This window comes from Chroicocephalus ridibundus, chromosome 6, assembly GCF_963924245.1.
Source record: "Chroicocephalus ridibundus chromosome 6, bChrRid1.1, whole genome shotgun sequence".
NCBI lineage: Eukaryota > Metazoa > Chordata > Aves > Charadriiformes > Laridae > Chroicocephalus > Chroicocephalus ridibundus.
Window position 1 is genome coordinate 34,609,581 of NC_086289.1, and position 19,789 is coordinate 34,629,369.

General features: G+C 44.4%; 1 protein-coding gene across 1 annotated transcript in view; it reads right to left on the bottom strand.

Moving 5' to 3' along the window:
* The window catches only part of JMJD1C (jumonji domain containing 1C), a 166,716-nt gene extending 165,841 nt beyond the window's left edge, over window positions 1-875 (bottom strand). The window contains exon 1 of the mRNA XM_063339847.1: window positions 557-875. Within this exon, the coding sequence (XP_063195917.1) occupies window positions 557-706 (150 nt within the window). The 5' untranslated portion in view covers window positions 707-875. The remainder of the gene's footprint in view (window positions 1-556) is intronic.
* Between the last annotated feature and the right edge of the window lie 18,914 nt (window positions 876-19,789).

Consider the following 19,789-nt stretch of genomic DNA (forward strand, 5'->3'; position numbering starts at 1 on the left):
ACGCACATTCCTACACCCCTTAGGAAAACAGTGACAGCGGACATAAAAGGAAGGGGAAACAATGACATTCTTTTAATAACGGCGTTCGCCACCGCGTTCAGCACGGTGGACCCGGCCGGTCAGTGCTACATGACGACAGTTTCTGCATTCCCCGGGAACAGACGCATTCACCCCCCAGCCCCGCTGCTCCAGCGGCAGCAGACCCATTTTCCCCCTCGCTGCCCAGGCCAGGTATTCGCCTTCTCCCACCGCAGGCGGCTGCACGGCCGGGAGCCGCATCCGTGCCTTCGCAGGGGCACGAAGGGGGCCGCCGCCTCCGCCCCCACCACACAGAGGCCGAGGGGAAAGGCGCCTCGACCCCCGGCGAAGCGGGCTCCACGCCAGCCGTCCCCGCCGCCGGGGGAAGACACGCACCGTCCCCCCGCACCCGCCGCCCCCCAGGCGAAGGGGCTGTGTCACGCCGGGCCCGTCCGGGGCTCCCCGCTGCTTCCCCCGTAGGGCCCGCGCCGCCGCCTCGGTGTCCGTCCCCCCCCACGTCCCGGGACGCTGCTCTTACCGCCAGGTCGTGGCTGTGGGAGTCCCGCTGGGAGACGGCGCGGATGACCCCGGCCCGCCAGCGCCCGCTCTCCGGCGGCTCCTCGCCACCGCCGCCGCCGACGCACAGGAACCGCTTCCCCACCAGCTCCGGCCGCGTCTCCACAGCCATGGCCGCCGCGCAGGCACCCCACCAGCCGCCGAGCCCGCTCCTCTACGGGCCGCCCATGGCGGGGAGCGGCGCGGCAGAACGGGACAGGCGCGGAGGGGCGGGGGGGGGCTCCTCGCCTCAGCGGCGGGGCTGGCTCGGGGCCCCTTGGCCGGGCCGGGGCCGCTCCGCCGCCGCCGCCGCCTGACACAAACACCGAGGGGCGGGGGGGAGGCGTGGGGGGGAAGAAGGGAGGAGGAGGGGGGGGGGGGAGCGGCCGGGGGCGCGCGCTCCCTCACCGCCGCGCTGCGGCCCCGACCACTCCGCCCACGCAGCCCACTGCCATGGAGACCGGCACCACGCGCCGTCTCCCTCCGCCAGGCAGCGCGCGGGGAGGGGGCGAGCGGACGCCGACTCCGCGCGGCAAAGAGTCCGGCACCGGCACCCGGGCTGGGGTGGCCCCGGGACCCCCGGGGGGGTCCCGGGGCCACCCCAGCCCGGGTGCCGGTGCCGCAGGATGACTGTCGCCCTCCGAGGTCACCTCACGAGCTTTTAGAGGCGTAACACGCGTGGTTCAATGAGGAGCTGCAACACCTAACGAAGCCATGTTCTGTAGTAATTACCATGGGTTTATTGCGTTGTGTTTTTTGTTGTTTGGTTTTTTTTTTTTAATTCTATAAAGCCTGTAGTCATGCCATGTTTGCATTTGTTGGTTTTTTTTGTTTGTTTTAAGAGTCTTTTTTTCCTTCGTGGTATCTAGGGGCGCAGCGCTCCTGAAACTTGTGCCTCGCTCCGCGGGGGAGCGGGTTAATGATCTCTCGTTTAGCACCAGAGAGCAAATTTGAGCAGTGCGGTTTTTGAAAAATAGATGGTGGGGCGAAAGGTGATAAGTCAGGAGCACCGGCTTAGCGCATTCCCATGTATGTCAGTGGAACAAATAGCTTCTGGTACAAGAGAAGTTAATTAACAAAGAAAAAAAAACAACCCATCAATTCATCATTCACCATAAATTTGTTCCACATACTAGAATAACTTAAGAGACATAACACATCCATAAGAACCTACAGCCTGGCATCCCATTGTGGCAGTAGACTGGGGACACATGGAGGTGTGCTCCTTAGAAGCTGTAGGAGAAACCACAGTGCCCTTGTGCTGAATGAGATCTCCATCCGCATTTCAAACTGGAAGAAGGGAGATTTAGGTTAGACATTAGGAAGAAATCCTTTATGTGAGGGTGGTGAGACACAGGAGCAGGATGCCCAGAGAAGTTGTGGATGCCCCAACCCTGGAGGTGTTCAAGGCCAGGCTGGATGGGGCTTTGAGCAACCTGGACTAGGTGTCCCTGCCCATGGCAGGGGCATTGGAACTGGATGATCTTTAAGGTCCTTTCCCACCCGAACCATTCTATGATATCACGGTAATGCTACAACTGACAATAAAAATCCTGCACTCTTCCAGAATGAGCAAAAATTATGTAAGTACAGAGAAGTTATGAATAAGGAGTGTAAAAAGAAGTTACAGGGACAACTAAATAAGTATTAATCACATCAAAAGTCTTTATAGTTTTATTAGATTCCCTCTTGTTTAGCCAAAGAGCAATTTGAGATTATTACTGAATTATACACTTAAGTAGATTACATTAGTGTGCAACAAACCATAAAATATGCCAAAAAAGCTAAGATACACTATTCTAATAGACTGAATTTGTGAATTTATCATAGAATACCTAAATATTAAGAACCGAGTACTTTTAAATTTGTTCCAAAAATTCATGTCACAGAGTGCTGACACCAGAATTATGCTCTGGTATAGATTAGAATTCACTAAAGGCTATTGTTCAATGCTGTGTCATTTTACAGCTGTTATCACCTGAAGATACCAGTAAGATCAAGTAATGTCAATGTTTCAGCGTTAATTCCCGTGGTCGGCTGCCAGGTGAGAAGGGCAGGACCTTTGCCCAGCTCCCCACCACATCACCCAGCACCGCACTGCTCAAACAGCTTTTCATGTACACCGTGAGAACAGAACTTCAGGGAGAACCTGGGCATGTCATCAGGGTAGCTTCCCTCCCCAGTCACACCGCATCTCAGCTCTTCACCTTCATCTTCCACCTTCAGCAACTTATTTTCTTGGCCTCTTTTCACTTACCCATTTCTTCTTTGCTTCCTGCCTCTCTCCTTATTTCTCTGCAAAGTGCTGGAAACTGGGAGAGTGTTAAATTGGCCAAGAAGGCCAATGGCATCCTGGGGTGCATCAAGAAGAGCGTGGCCAGCAGGTCAAGGGAGGTCATCCTCCCCCTCTACTCTGCCTTGGTGAGGCCGCACCTGGAGTACTGTGTCCAGTTCTGGGCTCCCCGGTTCAAGAGGGACGGGGAACTGCTGGAAAGGGTGCAGCGGAGGGCTACAAAGATGATTAGGGGACTGGAACACCTCTCTTATGAGGAAAGGCTGAGGGATTTGGGTCTCTTCAGTCTGGAAAAAAGACATCTGAGGGGTGACCTTATCAACGCTTATAAATACTTAAAGGGTGGGTGTCAGGACGATGGGGCGAGGCTCTTTTCAGTGGTGCCCGGGGACAGGACAAGAGGCAATGGGCACAAACTGGAACATAGGAAGTTCCACCTAAACATGAGGAGGAACTTCTTTACCCTGAGGGTGGCAGAGCACTGGCACAGGCTGCCCAGAGAGGTGGTGGAGTCTCCAACTCTGGAGACATTCAAAACCCACCTGGACATGTTCCTGTGTAACCTGCTCTAGGTGACCCTGCTCTGGCAGGGGGGTTGGACTAGATGATCTCCAGAGGTCCCTTCCAACCCTATGATTCTATGAAATGCTCAGGGCGTGGATAAGTCAACTCAGAACATAGAATAATGGTGCAGCGGCCCAAGGCCTGAAGATAGCCTAGAAACTAACTTTTAGATGGTCTGTGCCCCATCACACTTCAGCTGGACTTCTTCCTTTCTCAGAAGCTTTTGCAGGTGTCACAGCAATACATTCATTCCCCTTTCAAAGGAACCCCTCTTCTGTTTTCTTGGTAAATATTATGCAATGCTTGAACTGAGAATTCAAAGCACCAAAATTCTCAGGATTGAAAGGATTAGGGATGGTATGAATTGATGCATCTTCTGTAGACAACGGCATAAGGAAGACTCTTCTCATAGATAACTCCAAGAAGGTCCTTTTGGAGCTCAGGGAGAGCCAGGCGCCCATGAGCAACACCAAACCAGAGCTGACACTTTCAGGCTGTAGAATTCCAGAAAAAAAAGAAAAAAAAAAAAAAAAAGAGAAGGAAAACCCCCTCTAAACTGTGGCCAGGGAAGGAGACTTTTCTTAGAAAACCTACTGCAGGTAAACTCCCCCATTGCACTCCTCCATGGCCCCAGTGCAGCTTTGGCAGTAAATACAGTGGGTGATCAATTCAGTCACCAGGATTTACAGGCAAAGCAAAAAAGTTCAGCCATCCCAACAAAGGAAAAACAACCCTGACACTAGATATGACCCGCTGGGTCTGTCCTCTTTCACCCAAAATGCACATTAAGCTGACGTTAACCACCTGAGCACACTGGGAAGAGGCAACCAGGTCCTGCCGCAAAGGCATAGGGATAGTAAGATGGGGGGGAAACAAGACTCAGTTTTCTATCGCTTCAAGCATCAACAAAAGATACTTCCACAATTTCAAGAATCACTGCATCTTCCATCTTTTGCTATAATTGAAAAAATATTGATAGTGCTGTTTATATCTTCAACAAATAGCTTCTGTGGCTTTAGACCCCACTTGAGCTGGGCATTTAATCACCTGAAAAGGCTGTCATGCATGTAGCGTATTAACAGTATCCTTGAAACTGCACAAATTGCTAAATAAAGGGTTTTTTCCGTCAAATATTTTCAGTCCCACTTCCCTGGAAGTATACACATTGGTCAGTTGCAAAATTAAGACCTTCACTGAGAGCTATTTCTAACTTTCAGGTTGAAATACAGCACAACCTGTATTAGCAGTAATTGCACCTTCTCCATACAGATAAATACTGCATTTAGAAATGGTTATTTCCACATTGCAGGAAGGCAAATTGAGAGAGGAAGGCAAAATGACTTGTCACTGTCACAACTCTTAAGCAGAATGAATATTGAGCCATCTCTTCCTAAAATTCTGTGTTGTGTACTTTTAAACCTATCTTACCTTTCCTTGGGAGATAGCAAACATGTTTCCTCTGAATTCTTAATTCCTCTGAAATTTGGAAGGTCACATTTCATGTTTTCCAGGGCTCAGCATCAGAAAACTAAGAATCTATATTTAAGAGCGACTTACATCATTTGGTTTAAAAGTTTCCTACTCGACGATTCACAGCCAAGAGAAAAACAGTTTTTCCTCAAGCATCAGTTATTCCTACTACAAAGCTAACTTTGGATTTCCAGCTGTCTTACCTTATCTTCCACATAGAGTCCAAAGGTTTTTCTTAAAGCATCCTACCAAAAACATCTTCCTTGAAAACAGTTCTTTGAGTAGTGAGACAGTTCTTGAGCACTGAACAGGACACAGGGTCAGTGGGAAAACACGATTATTTAAAGACAGCTATTTAATGCAGGTGCAAAGGCTGCATGAAACACCTGGGGGTGCAAAGGTGCATGACGGTAAGAGTTGTGGTTTGGGGGATTGCCTCCCCAGCTCTACCACTAACATCCCATATGGTGATTTACTATTACTGGCATCCCTGACTGTCTACAGCCAGGACAACTCCATCTGGGGCTGTCGACTGACAGACCACCCCTGATCTTTTCCTGCATCCTGGTTTTCTCACTTGTAAAAAGGCTGCAAATTTACTGCTATATTTACACCACAGGTGAATGCAGCACCCCACCGTGCCCAGGTATTGCCTTCAGGACTGCCTCGACAACATCCTGGCTGTTGCTACAGCACACAAAGGAGGAAGATTTAAGTTTATTGCATTTGCGAATCACTCCAGCCATATCTGCAGTAGAAAACACTGTAGTTCACAGGGTGCCACTCCATCAATGCTGACAACAGTAAGGAGCACTACTGAGCCTCCATGTGATGTTTCACAGTCAATTTGTAGCCTAGAACAGATGAATACTCACAGCACACTCCGATTCCAACATTTCTTTCTGTTCTAGTTAATGAGGTATCACCAAAAGATGGCTGAACAAATTAAATAAATATGGCCTTCAATACATCCCCTTCCTCGGGAGCTCGCTGACATCTTAAGATATTAACCCATCCATATTCCCCCCTTCCTTCTTGTCACCCTCAAACACTTACCATTGCCTTGTTCTTGAGCCAGCAAAACAGACCTCATGAGCATCCCACATCTGGTTTAAATTCACACCCGGCCAGCTCAGCCCACTGAAGCTGCAGGGGTGGGTTCTGCCGAGCCCTGGGGCTCCTGCCCTGGGGCTGCTGAGATGTCACTCACCCTTGTCCTCTGCCGCGGGCCTGGCCACCTCCCTCCATCTGGGGATGGGACCACCTCCCTCCAGCTGCCACCACTCTCTGCTGTAAGTATTTAACTGCAGCCGAAGGGCAGAGCACCGTTAGACCAGCACTACACCTTAGTAAGAAACAGCTCCTCTCACTCCTGGTGGGTTTGCACCCTATAGAGGTAAAAAGCAGAGGGTGGGGGAATAGAGATAACAAGGCTGTCGGTTAGTCTCCACCTTTCCCTGAATACCTACAGGCTTAATTCCTCAGATAAATCTTCAGCATCCCAGCTTTGGCCTTATCAGATAATGTCCCCATTTAAAACAACCTATTTGAATTTGCCTGGGGGAAGATGTTCTCAGTTTCTTCAAGTCAGAGATAGAAGATGCCATTTCCTTGGCAAATGGTCACTCAGCGCAGTACAAGCATTGAAAGCAAGGCTGCAGCAGTATAATGTTTTTGTGGCTATTTTGTGGCCATCCTAGTAATGTTAGATCTCCATTCAGGTTTCTTCTTTACCTTTCAGTGAGCTGCAGGTGCCAGCTTGAGGCTTTGGTACTTCTCAGGAATCAGACAAAGCTTTAGGAGCACACAGTGCAGAAGGAATTTGCATCTGTCAGTCACTAACAGAGCTCTACTGGGACAATGCACACTGTAATGCCCAGAAGAAAGCGCCAGAACTGACAACAAATTATTATTTAGCTGAGGGGCTCTGCCTACAGAACAACACTCCAGAAGGGATGGGGCGTATTTAAAACCTGAGCAGCCTCAGTAGTGCTGATGTTCCTCCTGAGAAGACCAGCCTTCCGCTGGGCTGCTCCCAGCATCAACACTCCCTTCTCCTGTCAATTGCTTACACATAAAACCTGAAACAATCATTCTTAAAAAGCAATTAATCAGCTTCCCAGGAACCTTCACCTGCAGTAGTGCTTCCTCCCACTCGCACTAAAGCTGTATAAAGGCCAGTAAGTGCTTTGCTACTGCTGGCAGAGCATGAGGTAGCAGGGTAGATGCATGCATGTACCTCCTTCTCTTGTGTAAGTTCCTGGAGAGCCAACTTTGTGGGTTATCCAGTGTGTGGGCATTTTTGTTTATTTTTACCTAATGCTAAATGCTTGGCTATTGCTATCTCTGTGTTTTTACAATTAGTAGGTTTCTAAGATTAGCAGATGGATGACAGTAACAAAAAACCCGCCAAAACATCCCTGAAAACATAAACAGCCCCGTGAAGGCAGTTATTGCTTCTATCTCAATTTTAAGATGTGTTAAAGTCTCCCAGAATCTTGTAGAACAACTTTTTGTGTTGGATGAAAGGTGTATAAGTAGATCACTTTATGAGTAGATACCATTACTGATTAAAAGAACAGGATACATTAGGCACTGAAATAAATTAATAGATCTTCTTTGCATTAACTAGGAGCTGCATCAAGACTCTTCTCCTCAGTGGAGAGCACCAGTGTATTGTGTAGTAAAGATAAAAAAGGGAAAAGGGGTAACTAGAGCTGGCTGGAACCTTCTGTTCCAAGTGCTTCAATCCACTATGTGGGGCTCTGTGAGCACCTTCAACAACTCCAATTTAGGAGGCAGGAGTCTAATAATCTGATTAGTACTCTGTATGTAACTTCCTCAATGTTTATCTCAAAGCTTCTTATATATCTTTAAAAAATAGCTATTAAGAGCTACGTTGGTGCTGTCATCCAGGTACCTTCCTGCTACTGAGCAGAACACAGTTTCTGCAAGAATTGTGTTGGGGTTGGGACCCCTTCAGAAGCAGGAGCTCTTGCCAACAGCAGCTTTAGACTGAAATCACTTGGATGTCGGTATTACTTATCCTGACATCACTAAAGCAAGTGATGGTTACGGTAAGGAAATGGCTTAGCATGCTGCTATACCATAAACACCATAAAAAGTTCATGGGATGCTTTAGGGTCTAGAAAAGCTCTAGAGCTGAGCTGAGAAGTAGCTAAGTTTAGCTATCATTAAACTATGCAATAGGTAGGGAAAGTGACTTGACAATGTTACTTGTGGCTACTGCCTTGGCTGGAGAAAAAAAAACAGAGAGCAAGCTGGCTCGCTCTGAAACTGAGGTAGGAAGAAAAGCTCACAGGCAGTCACTTGGAAAAAAAAAACCAACAACATTTTAGCTAACTTTTCTTTTTGTAAGGTTCTGTAATGTCCTTTCTCCTCGACTACTTCAGTCTGCCTTACCCTCACTTTCTCACTACTCTGCTATCCAAATTCCTTTGCATTTTCTTAATGTAACTGTAGTACTTTCCCTTTATCTAGATATCATTAAGCACAATTGTTTGCTTTCAGCTTTGTCTAAACCAGTAACTATTGCATGTGGTACCTACTCTTTAACACACTTTTCTGATTGCTATTTTTGTGTGATGCTCATTCTTCTTTCAGCCTGCCAGCAAACTGCCTCCAAACTGGATTAAAACCAATACACAGGTTTCTTGTATTCCAGCTGCCTGGCTTGTTATGTTTCTGTGTCAGAAAAGGCTAACAAATTAGTGTTAATTGTGTCCTGCAATTCAGTAATAGCTATTATTTAACAATATTTACTTCTTTGGTAAGGATTGTCTTAATACTTCATAGTGCTGTATGGCACAGGATATGAACAAATGATGTTTCTGATCAAGTAAGAGGACTTTCTTATTTTTCCTGGCACTGTTATCCCAATTAAAACTATCACAAATTTTCTACTGAGCCAGTAACTTCTTCAACTAATTTACTGTTCTCATTAGGAGTGTTCCAGGGTCTGTCTGTCACATTTGTTCAGGCTGTACTCAAAATTGGTCCTGGAAAGGGAATTGATTTAAGTCTGTCCTTACTGCAAGAACTGTAATGAAACATTACATCTTATAATGACAATCTGAAAAGGCGCAGACCTACATAAGCAGAGAGACGAGAAGGGACTTGCTCGTCTTCTTGGAGTTAAGAGCAGAAGATTGTGTTTGATTGCTGCTGTGTCATTTAATTGAATGAAGAGATTGTCTCGGAGTCATGGACTAGTTGAGGTTGGAAGGGACCTCTGGAGATTGTCTTGTCTGACCCCCCCTGCCCAGAGCAGGGCCACCTACAGCACACTGCTCTGGGCCATGCCCAGTCAAGTTTTGAATATCTCCAAGGCTGGAGACTTCACGGTCTCTCTGGGCAACCTGCTCCAATGTTCAACATCACAGTGGAAAAAATCTTAAGTGTAAATGGGATTTCCTGTATTTCAGTTTGTGTTTGCTGCCTCTTGCCCTTTCACTGGGCGCCACTGAGAAGAGGCTGGCTCCTTCTTTACTTCATCTTCAAAAAAAGATTCCAGCAACCACTCTTATTTGTATTAGCAACACCCTGATTATTACCAAGTCTATATTATACATTCATTATTGATTTTTGTGGTGCCAAAGGCATCCACTTCTCTGTCTGGATCCATCTCCCTGAGTTATCTTCCTTGGGTTCCCATCCCAGCAGTGCTACCTCCTCACTATATCTGCATCCCTGCTGCTGCTCAGGTTGCCTCTTGCACTCCCATAGTGCTCATGACTTGAGACTGGAAAAGGTAGGAGCAGAAATTGGCGCTCTCACTCTAGTTCAGCCAGCAGATAGCTTGCTTGCCTTCAGCAAATCAGCTCTGGGGATGCAAAGCACAACCAGCTGCTCTAGCCTATAAACCAGGGAGTTATCTCTCTGCCTGAGGTAAGTCCGAAATATGGGTAAAGCTCTAAAACTTAGAAAAGCACACACCACGCGCTGTAGCTGAAGCATCAACTGATAGTAAACATGACTGAATTGGGAAAAACATTCTTGTAAAGAAGGATTAGGGGAGAATGATGAGCTCAGTCCTCAGTAGTTGCAGGTATCTGCATTGCTGCTGTTATTCCCAGTGTAACTGGCACTCAGTCACACTTCTTTGTGTGATTGTTTTCCTGTATGCATGTATCCTGCATATGACTTCTGGACCTGAAGTGGACCTTATCTGCTCCTGTCCCATGATATTTTGTAGGACGATAGGCAGGAATCCAAAGGAACCATCTGCTTTAGATTGTGCAGACCTGTAACATCCAAAAAATGCTCTTAATACAACACCTGCTGAAGAAAATTTAGTAAGGTGTGTGCAGGTGGTTGCATGCAGGACACAGAGCTGAGCACAGAGTGCACAGGTCTGCAGAAGACCTACCTCCTTTCAGCGTGTGGTCTGAAGATGGGCTTGTTCTCACTATCAAGTACTAAATCCAAGAACCTCATGGGTGCCAGAGGGAGTACTGTGCTACCCTTTCTATATTTAGATACTGATCGTGCTTTAAGAGTAATAGGCCAAAATGCTTGTTAGCTCTAATATTAGAAGTAGCTAAAGGGAGGCAAAAGGAAGAATAGTAAGTGAAGGTAAATAATCGTGACTCGGTCCTCTATTTTTCCCCTCCCTGTCATCTTTTTCCTTTTAATCAAAGTGCTGAAAACTTTGCTCTGGTATTACTGAGTTGCAGCAGTAACTATATGGGAATAGTCATTATTTAACCACACCTAAAGAAAGATGACCCCAAATTAAAAAACACCGAGTTGCAATCGTAACTGCAATGAGAGCATACAGTGTGCAGAAATCTCCCCAGCACAAGCTGGTCTGTATCTAAAAGCACTGCATGTAACCTAGACTTCAGAAAAGGCCAACAAGTCATTTCTGCTGTCTTTGTAATCCCAGTGATGCTATTTACCTGAGGCAGACTGTAGCTGACTATTTGGGATGATTCAGAAAGGTCAAGGTCCAAGGCGGGTGTTGAGCCAGCCTGTGTGGCTGCACTGGTGTCCTAGACTGGAGGGTGACATTCCCCTTGCCAGAAGAGGCCTCAAATGGTTCTTATTAAACCCATAATTTGGGACTCTCATATGCCTGAATGTAATGCAAATCCGCTGTCTTTCTCATCTGAAGTTACCGACAACAGAAGGCAAAATGAAAGTTCAAGGAAATGGTTATAATGAACACCACCTCAGAGCCTCGTGCTGACTAGTTTTTTTTATGTCTTAGCCTGCTTTTAACCCTCCGCGTAAGTTATGTCCCATCAATTTGAACACTTGTGTTTCATGTTAAGTGAGCTTTTTTTTTTATACAAAAATGAGGCTGAAAGCACACATTTTGTGTTAACTGCTAATCCAATTGAAGACTGAAGTTGTTGCTACAAGAGATTTAGTGGTGGTTACAGCTGTGATGCAACTCAGCCGCAGGGAAATAAAGTAAGGGAATATATTAATTTCTTTCTTCCAGTGTTTGCATTAGCTACAAGACTTCTTCTGTGCCAAGGCTGATGGAACTTGGGTCCTTGACTTGTATCTGAGAACCAAGTGGGTCAACCGCATTAACTCTACAGCCACTCAAAACCACGAAGGTGACTTTGTGTTTCTTAATCCAGCTGATCAATGCGCTTAATTGTTGAACAACCATGCCTTGGGAAGTCAGTGGTCCTGAGTATTTTGGAGATGAGCTGCTGAGGTTCCTGAGTTTTGGGTTTGGTAAAAAAAAAATGTGTGTTACTTCTAGTTTCATGTACCTCGGTGAATTGTTTCTCAAACTTGGGAGAGAGGGTGAAAAAAGAGCATGTGGAAGAACTGTGTCCGTACAGGAAGATGGTGGGAAAGGGGGCTAAAACAAACCAGCTCCCGATTCTCATCTTTGACTTGTTGGACAGTGATATTCAGCATCGATTTTTGATGGCTAACAGTTTTTTCTAGCAACTTCTGGGAGACAAGGGATATGCAAAAAAGGGTAAACGTCTGTAGGAAGAAGTTTTGATTTGTCTAGACAGAGCTTCCTTGACATAATGTAGATAATTGTTCCCTAGCCTCCTGCAGACTACCAGAGCAGCTAAAGCAGCAGTGTGTGTATGCCTGTTAAACCAGAAGTTCTGCCTATTGTTTTTCCTGCCTTCATCACTTTCCACTGCTATAGTCCAGCTATGTTATACCAGGACATTAAACATTCAGCATCCAGAATGTCTAGACAGGCTGAAAGACTGTCTGTGCTCCATTTTTTTTCACAATCAACTTTCCTAAGAACTAAATGGCTATTTGGAAAGAGAAGGTGGCAGAGTTCCTAGTACAAGACGCATCTTCAGGCTGCCTTCTGAAGCGAGTACAGAGTCTGGTACGGATTTCTAGCAGTGCACAAAATTCCTGTGCAAGCCTCCCCGTACTCCCCAGAGAGACGTCAAGCCTTTGACAACTATTGCTAATGTCTTAAACAGCTTGCACTTGTATTCCAAGGATACGAGACTCCATAGAAACATACCCTGTTAGCTGGTAATGTCCTGTTAAAATAACAGAGGAAAGGACTAAAGGGTGACTTCCTTGCCACAGAAGACGGTAAAGATCTTTCTGAGGCAAAATAAATGGTTTTCATTTAAATATGGGACCTGTGGATCAACAGACATATTTTGCTGTGCAGATCTGCTGGTTTTAGCAATGCTAAACAAGCAAGCAAACAAAAAAAGCCAAACTCTTTTTCCATATAGCCTTAGTCATTTTTCACAATGCTGACGTTAGTCACTCTCCATATAGGAAGAAGCAAGTATGTGTTTCCTGCAAGGTGGAAATGAATGTTGTCTCTAGAAGCTTTGTAAACTGTGCAAGTTGGATACAATATAAGGGCTGATGATCCCGTTGCTGTTAATCTCTCTGCATGCCATGTATGATTGTGCTATGTGTCACAGAAGCCTTAAACTTTGATTTCAGACCCCAGGATAAGGCTGAGAGGCTTTATCAGAGGTGAGCAGGGAGGGAGGGAGGGCAGCCAGCCCAAACAGTGTGGGCTGTGGAATCTATGTGTCACTTGCAGGAGTGAGGACACAAGGGTGCTCCTATCCAGCTGTACCTTTGGGGTCTGGTCCGGCTCCCTCTTCCTTGGGTGTCTGAAGATTCCCAAGGAGCCTCATGCTAACCCTCTTAACTTCCAGCGAGACAGAACTGCATCCTTGTGTAAGTGCTTAATAACCCAGGCTCCTCAAAGCAAAGCAGATTTTGCTGTATTAAATATACACATCAACAAAGCCTTTGGACTGGTAGCCAGGGTACTGAGAAGCTGCACGCAAGAAAGATGCCCCCATCAAAGAGGGCAAGCAGCCGAATGTGAGCATCCAAGATGATGGAGTGGCTAAAAGTATAACATTGTGTTACCTCTATTAATGAGTATAGAATGTAAGTATCAAATTTATTATCTTATGCCATTCAAAGTCATATAAAGTTAATAGAAATTCAGTTACAATGTCTGTATGTGACAGTGCTGGAAAAATCTGGGGACAGAGCTATAGAAATCTACCATAAAGCATTTAGGGACTGGAAAAAAGAAGTCATTTAAAGAAGCTTGTGGTTTAATTTGTCAAGAGATTGAAAGGTGTCTTAAGCATGCATAAATCCTTGTGGGGAGATCACTTAAAGCATAGCAAGAACCAACGACGGGAAACTAAAGGCAAACTCAAAGTTTAAAAGCATGTGCCCAGTTTCATATAGGGAAAAACAATTTACTGATGAAAACTAAAAAAAAAAAAAATAAAAAAAAAATCAATGTTCTGATGCCTTCAAATCAATATCCTTTGTCAGCAGCACCCCTTCTAGAAAACAACGGTTCTCTGACACAACACATGAATGACTGATTTCTGTCTTGGGTTTAAGTCAGATGAAATTATTTGATGCTCCTTTCCAGTTTTAAGATCTATAAAAAGAGATCTCTTTCCCAGTTTAGGGGAGAATGCAGAGAACTTTTGGAAGAAAAGGACAGAAAGCATTGCTGCAACCAAAAAAAAAAAAATCAGGATATTAGATGATAAAAAAAGCTTCCTTAAATGCATTTGGTTGCGAGTAGTTTTGACTAGACCTGTATTAGGATGAACATGGAAGGAAGGCATAATGAAGTCAGCTGGCTGAAGACTAACTTTTGCTATCCTGGCTCAGGGCAGTGGTCCAGCTGAGTTTCTCTCCCAGCTAATCACGCTGAGCTGCCCTGGAACGGTAGGAGGGAAGGAAAGGGAAACCTGATAGCTCAGTGTCCTTGGCTGGCAGCCTTTTGACTTGCTGGGTAATGTATGAAGTAGCCCTTCAGTTCTCAGTACTGATTAGGCTCCTCTGGAGCTCTGTGTGTGGCTTTGGGCTCCGCATTTCAATAAAGAGTTGGATGTAAAATAAAGGGAATCTAAAGGTCTAGAAAATGTGCTGTAAAACGGTCTAATAATTAGAATTGCTTCTTCAAGGGAAGATGTAATAGCTTAAGTACTGGTTTCAGTTTTTAAAGTTGCTGCAAAAGGAAGTCAACAATTTTCCCTCAGTACTTGGAGGAGACAGGATAAAAAGTCCTGAATACCCCTTTACTCAGCTTAACTTTGGTACTAGGAAAAACTTCCTAGCAGGATAATGAAGTAAATAAATAAAGCAGTAAATAAATAGCCTAGAAAAGGTGTGCCATCTCTTGTTGTTGAAAGGCTTCAGGAACAGGTAGGACAAAACATCTGCCCAAATGACATGAACTAATCCTGGTTTTGTTATGCAGCAGATAAACTTTGGGTCCTTTCTGATTCTAAAATTTTTATTTTTTTTTTCTGCCTTTCTTGGGATGATGGCCATGGGCTGGTGCACTGTTTAGCTGGAGGCTACGGCTTTCTGCAAATGGATATTGTGCTGAACAAGGTTCTAAATGCTGCCAAAGAATGTATATCTCCCCTTCATTTTAAGCAAAATCTATCAGCCAGTTCAAAAGGCAAACATTGTTCCCTGATAAAATGCAGCTGGTGTGCATATGAGCTTAGTCAGCAGACTATAAAATAGCATAAGCTTTCCATAGTGATCAGAAACATCAAAAGCAGAAAGTGTATTTAAAAAAAAAAAAACAAAACTCCAACAGATTGCTATAATTATTAAATGTGATGCATCACAAGTAGTGATGGAATATAGCTGAGATGATGTTACCCAGACAGGAAGGAATAATATGGCTTTGGTCTGTGTCTCTGTATACAGATTACAAAACCCAGCAAGAGGGTGGATCATCAGATACCAGAGTATGCATAGCCCATCATTTAAAATGGGTTTGCTTGCATGAGAGGCGCATATATTTACTGTAACATTCAGCTGCAGCTTTTGAACAGCTTTCACGCCACTCTACTTGGGAACAGGGGAAAAATAAACTATACAAATCTGTCCAGTGGACTGCCCTACTGAGATACACTGGTGTATATACACTGGTGGTGTAGTTACACTTATCTACAGAGTAATGTTTGCAGGTCTACGTGCAATACACGTCAAAAACCTTTCTATCTGTAGCTTATCAATACAGAAGTAGGGGAGCGATAGGTACAGCACCGCTGCTTTGAGAGAGTCTCTCAGGTACTCATGATGACCTGGAAATCAGCTCCTCTGTTGCCGCTGCCTGCCCATGCGGGGCTGCATCTCATATGCCTTCCAATCCAAATGGAAGCAATAAGGTAGGATGGACACAGGACTGCTGCCAGGAGAACAAGTCTCAGATGGAGCTGTTCTGAACTTTCCCCTTCCTCTTTAGATCATGTTTCCCCTAAGAAAAAAATCCTAAGGGGTGCTCTTATGTTTCTGCTAAGAAACAAGGAGACGGAGCTATTTAACCCATTGCAACCGGTCTTTAAAAACTGATACAACCAATTGACAGTTGCGTACTAAGCCTTTTCACAGCACGGTGAATTTTCTTAAAAAAAAAAAAAAAAATTACCAGAGTACCTTTTTAATATACATACTTTTAATCAGATTAATCAGATTCTGCCTGAGTTGCTTGGTTATAGGCAACTATTATGCTTTACTCAAAGCAGAGTAGTGCTTGAGTGATGAAAATGCTTTGGCTTTATATGGACAAGGAGGGCTGTTCTGGATTTCTTTCAGTGTTCTGTCTTGGCCTATCTGCTGCCCCTTACCTATAGCTCACTGAATTAAGAGTGCTAGACGTCATTCTTTTGTACTGTTGAAAAAAAAAAACAAACAAACCTCTGGGCCTATTCTTGCATTTGCTGACTTCTCTACTTGCAAAGATCTTTCCTTCTGCTATGCTATTCACTCACCCTACAACCCCACTTAGATGCCTTTTTTAACTCCAAATTCTGTATTGCTTAAAATCCATAGTAACTGAAATTGTTAGGGCTCCTAAAGTCAGGAAACTAACTTGAAGGAACCCCCCAAACCATAAACTTGACATTGTGTTGCTGTTAGAGTTTTCAGGCTTTGTCTTTGTAGGTATATCTGCTAACAAGAGGGGAAGAAGTTAGTCAAAACCTAAGAACTGTATTCATTAATATAGAAGGAAGAGCTTTAAAAGGAACGTCAGACTGTGTGTAATAAAACTGTGAGAACAACAGTGGTTAAACCTACCAGATTTAAAATTGGTATTTCTGCATATTTTTTTTTAACTTTTTTCTTTTTTCATTAATTTGAATGCTTCACATTCCTATTTTGGAATGTTAATAAGTTTCATGTAAACATATTTCTGCAAAAATAAACTTATGGCCTCTTGGTGTACTGTCTGTCTCTGTATTGTACAAATAAGTTAAGACACAGCTGTGTTAGACACCAACTGGCTTCGCCATGTTCCCCAGCGAGATGCTGCACTGGGAGGCTGGAACACACGAGTGAGCAAGAAGTGGCACGTCCAGAATTTTGCGCAAAAGCTTCATCTGCTTTGATTTCATAAGATACCCACAGTATTGCCCAACAGTTACTCTCAGAGGAAATCCCATTAAGGCAGTAGGACTACTGGGCTGTTTGTCTGGTGATCAGAGCCTACCTTTGCTGTCACTTCATGCATAGGAAAGATACAGGAAGAGTTAAATATTTGGAGGTAGCATAAACCATGAATTTCAACCATATTAATTAATAACCAGTTATAGGAATCACACCAGCTTGGAGTATTCTACGAAATAATCATCTTCACCCATTCTGTATTCTGTTGTTTTAACAAATAAAGTGGTGTCATCTGTTCCACATTCTGGCTCCAAAATTACAAACATCTCTGGTATGATTCAGTAACTGAAAGAATTCTGTAATTTTCTTTCAAATTGTTCTATGCTTGAGACTAATTTAGAATATATTAGTGTAAAACAGCAAAGTTAAGAACATTTACATGCATTTTTGGGAGCTGCATGAAAATGGTGCTGTCTTTGGGGAGCTCATTGTCCTCGTGCAGCAGACCAAATCCCATAAATCCCACAGTAACCAGCAAAAGCTCTGTCAGACACTGGCTAGCATCTTCCTAAATGTTGCTCAGTTGCTGTTTTCACCACTGCAAAGTAGGAAAAATGTTTGTTTACCTGTAAAGGAGGTGAAAGTTAAACATTGATGTCTGTATACACACATTGTATTTTGCCAAAGAAGTTCAAGGAAAATTGAGGGCGGTTGACATTTACAAGTGATTTTCCAAACACTGTTAAAACTATTTAAAGCAACTTTTAACTATATTAAGCGGCTTTTTGTGGGGGGCTTAAAAATATCCTATAATGAGCTAGCCGTAAGTCTCTTCCTTACATAAAAATAGACAGACATATGAGTAAGACACCCCAGGTATGAATAAGTACACGGCGTGGATTTAATTGCCATGCCGCTCCCTGTGTTTCTGCTGTGCAGGAGTGTGGATTATCATTCTGTGTGAACTGGAATACAGGGAATTCCATGTGGCATCCTTGTGCCTGTCTGCTGGAGGCCCGGCAAACACCACCCAGCTTGTTGCACTGAATTAAGTCTCAAAACATTCTATGAAATAAAGTGTAATCTTCTTAGCAAGATAAATTACTCTTAGGAGCCATCTGCCTTTACCTTTTAAAAAATGCCTCTTTAAATGTAAATTTAGCTTTCCACTAGAGACAGTGTTGCCATGGCAACAAATGCAAGAAAAATAAATGTCTTTATACAAAATAAAGAGTGGTTTTTCTCTTAAGCATACTCCATATGAAGTAAAACATGCAGCTATGGAATTAATGTATGCACTACCTTGGACAGTAAAAAAAGAGTATCAGTCTTTTCCCAGAATTGTTCTCTGAGATATATCAAACACGCAATTGCCTGCAGTAAAGAAATCTATTGTATACTTATTTATACAGGACTTAACCAGGACAATATGCTGTAAACTAGGGCTCTCATTTTGCAGTTTACTCTAGATGGACTGGAATGCTACAAACTTCAGTGGAGAGTTATGCAGGCAGCAGGATCTGCCTGTGTGTAAGAGTTTATAGAACTGGAGTCCAAAATGTAATCTCTCCCATGTAATTTATATTTCAAATGTTTTGCTGTGCAAGTTTGCTTTGTACAGTCTACCGCTGGAGAGGTTTGTTATTTAAGGCACATATAAGTAGTGGTTCAGATTTCTCCTTTCATTGAATGCAATGAAGAATGCATTCAGGTTAGGCCTGTTTCAAAAATAAGATTGATGAGTGGTGTGCTCTAAATTGCCCACAAACAAATTCCTCTCTACCTCTTTCTGCATCAGTTACTCCCTGCAGAGGTCAAGGTAAGGAGAGACCCAAGATGGCCAATAGTATTATTTTGAAGACCCAAATTCCTGCACAGTAACAACAAACATTCGTTTTGTATTATTGTATACTTTCCTGTTTCAAGCTTCAAATTTCACAGTATACAACTATAGCAACAGTTTTCAAACACTCCCATTGTTGAAATGTTCTGTACTTGTTTATTTAGCCTCTTCTTTCTTTCCCAAGTCACTCTTAGCCTTTTGACTGCACGTGTTGTGTTTGAAGGCTGCAGAGGAGTGAAGATGCCTGTGACTGGGTTTTACTGGTTCAAGTAGAGGAGGAATTCTGGCACTTGCCTGCGGAACAGAAACCATCCTGAGCTCATCTAGCACCTCTCATCTGAATAAGAGAACACCTTATGAAGCTTGGGCTATTTCTTCTCACTCTATGGTAGGAAAACTATGCATTATGTCCACTTAAAGACCTGTTGAAAAACTAATTTCTGCTGCAGACTGTGATGCTGACCTTGGCATGTCATTCACTGTGAGAGTCAGCAGGAGTGATGCTAAAAGCAATAACCTCCTCTTTCTCTAGCTTAACTGCTGAGTGGCACATTCACTAGCGTCAGCATCTACTGCTTCGGGTATCGCTCTGTTACGTTTGTTGGTATTGGAGGAGTAAAGCTGGATGTTTCCAGTGATGGCACAGGCAGAACTTTCTACAACCTCCTCTTCTGAGAAAACACAAAGCAAAGTATTGTCATTTTATGTGTACAAACTGTTCTGCATGGAGTGTAAAGCTGGTAGGCAGAGATGGATTGCAATGGATGAGCTGAGGTATCAGGGAGTAGTCAGCTTCTCCTGCATGCTTTGACCTGCCAGACCATTAGCTTGGACTGGGTCACCCTTTGGACCATCTATCCCAGTGTCCTGCTTGGGCAGCAGCCAATAACAAGGAGTCTGGGCATGGAAAAAAGGTAACAAGGCACACGGGCACTAATCCTTCCTACGTGTGTCCTCCTGGTCACCTGAAGTTTTGGACCACCCACTGGCAGACATGACCCACACTGGGACGTGTCCTTGGACAGCCTTTGGAACTGAGTGCTTGTAAAGGAGCGTGGAGGAGAAGCACCTTCCTGCCATGTGCTGGAGCGGTGCAGGAGCCCTGGGGAGCCAGCTGGCCCCACAGCTCTGCTCTCTGCTCTGGAGGGAGGGCTGCAGCC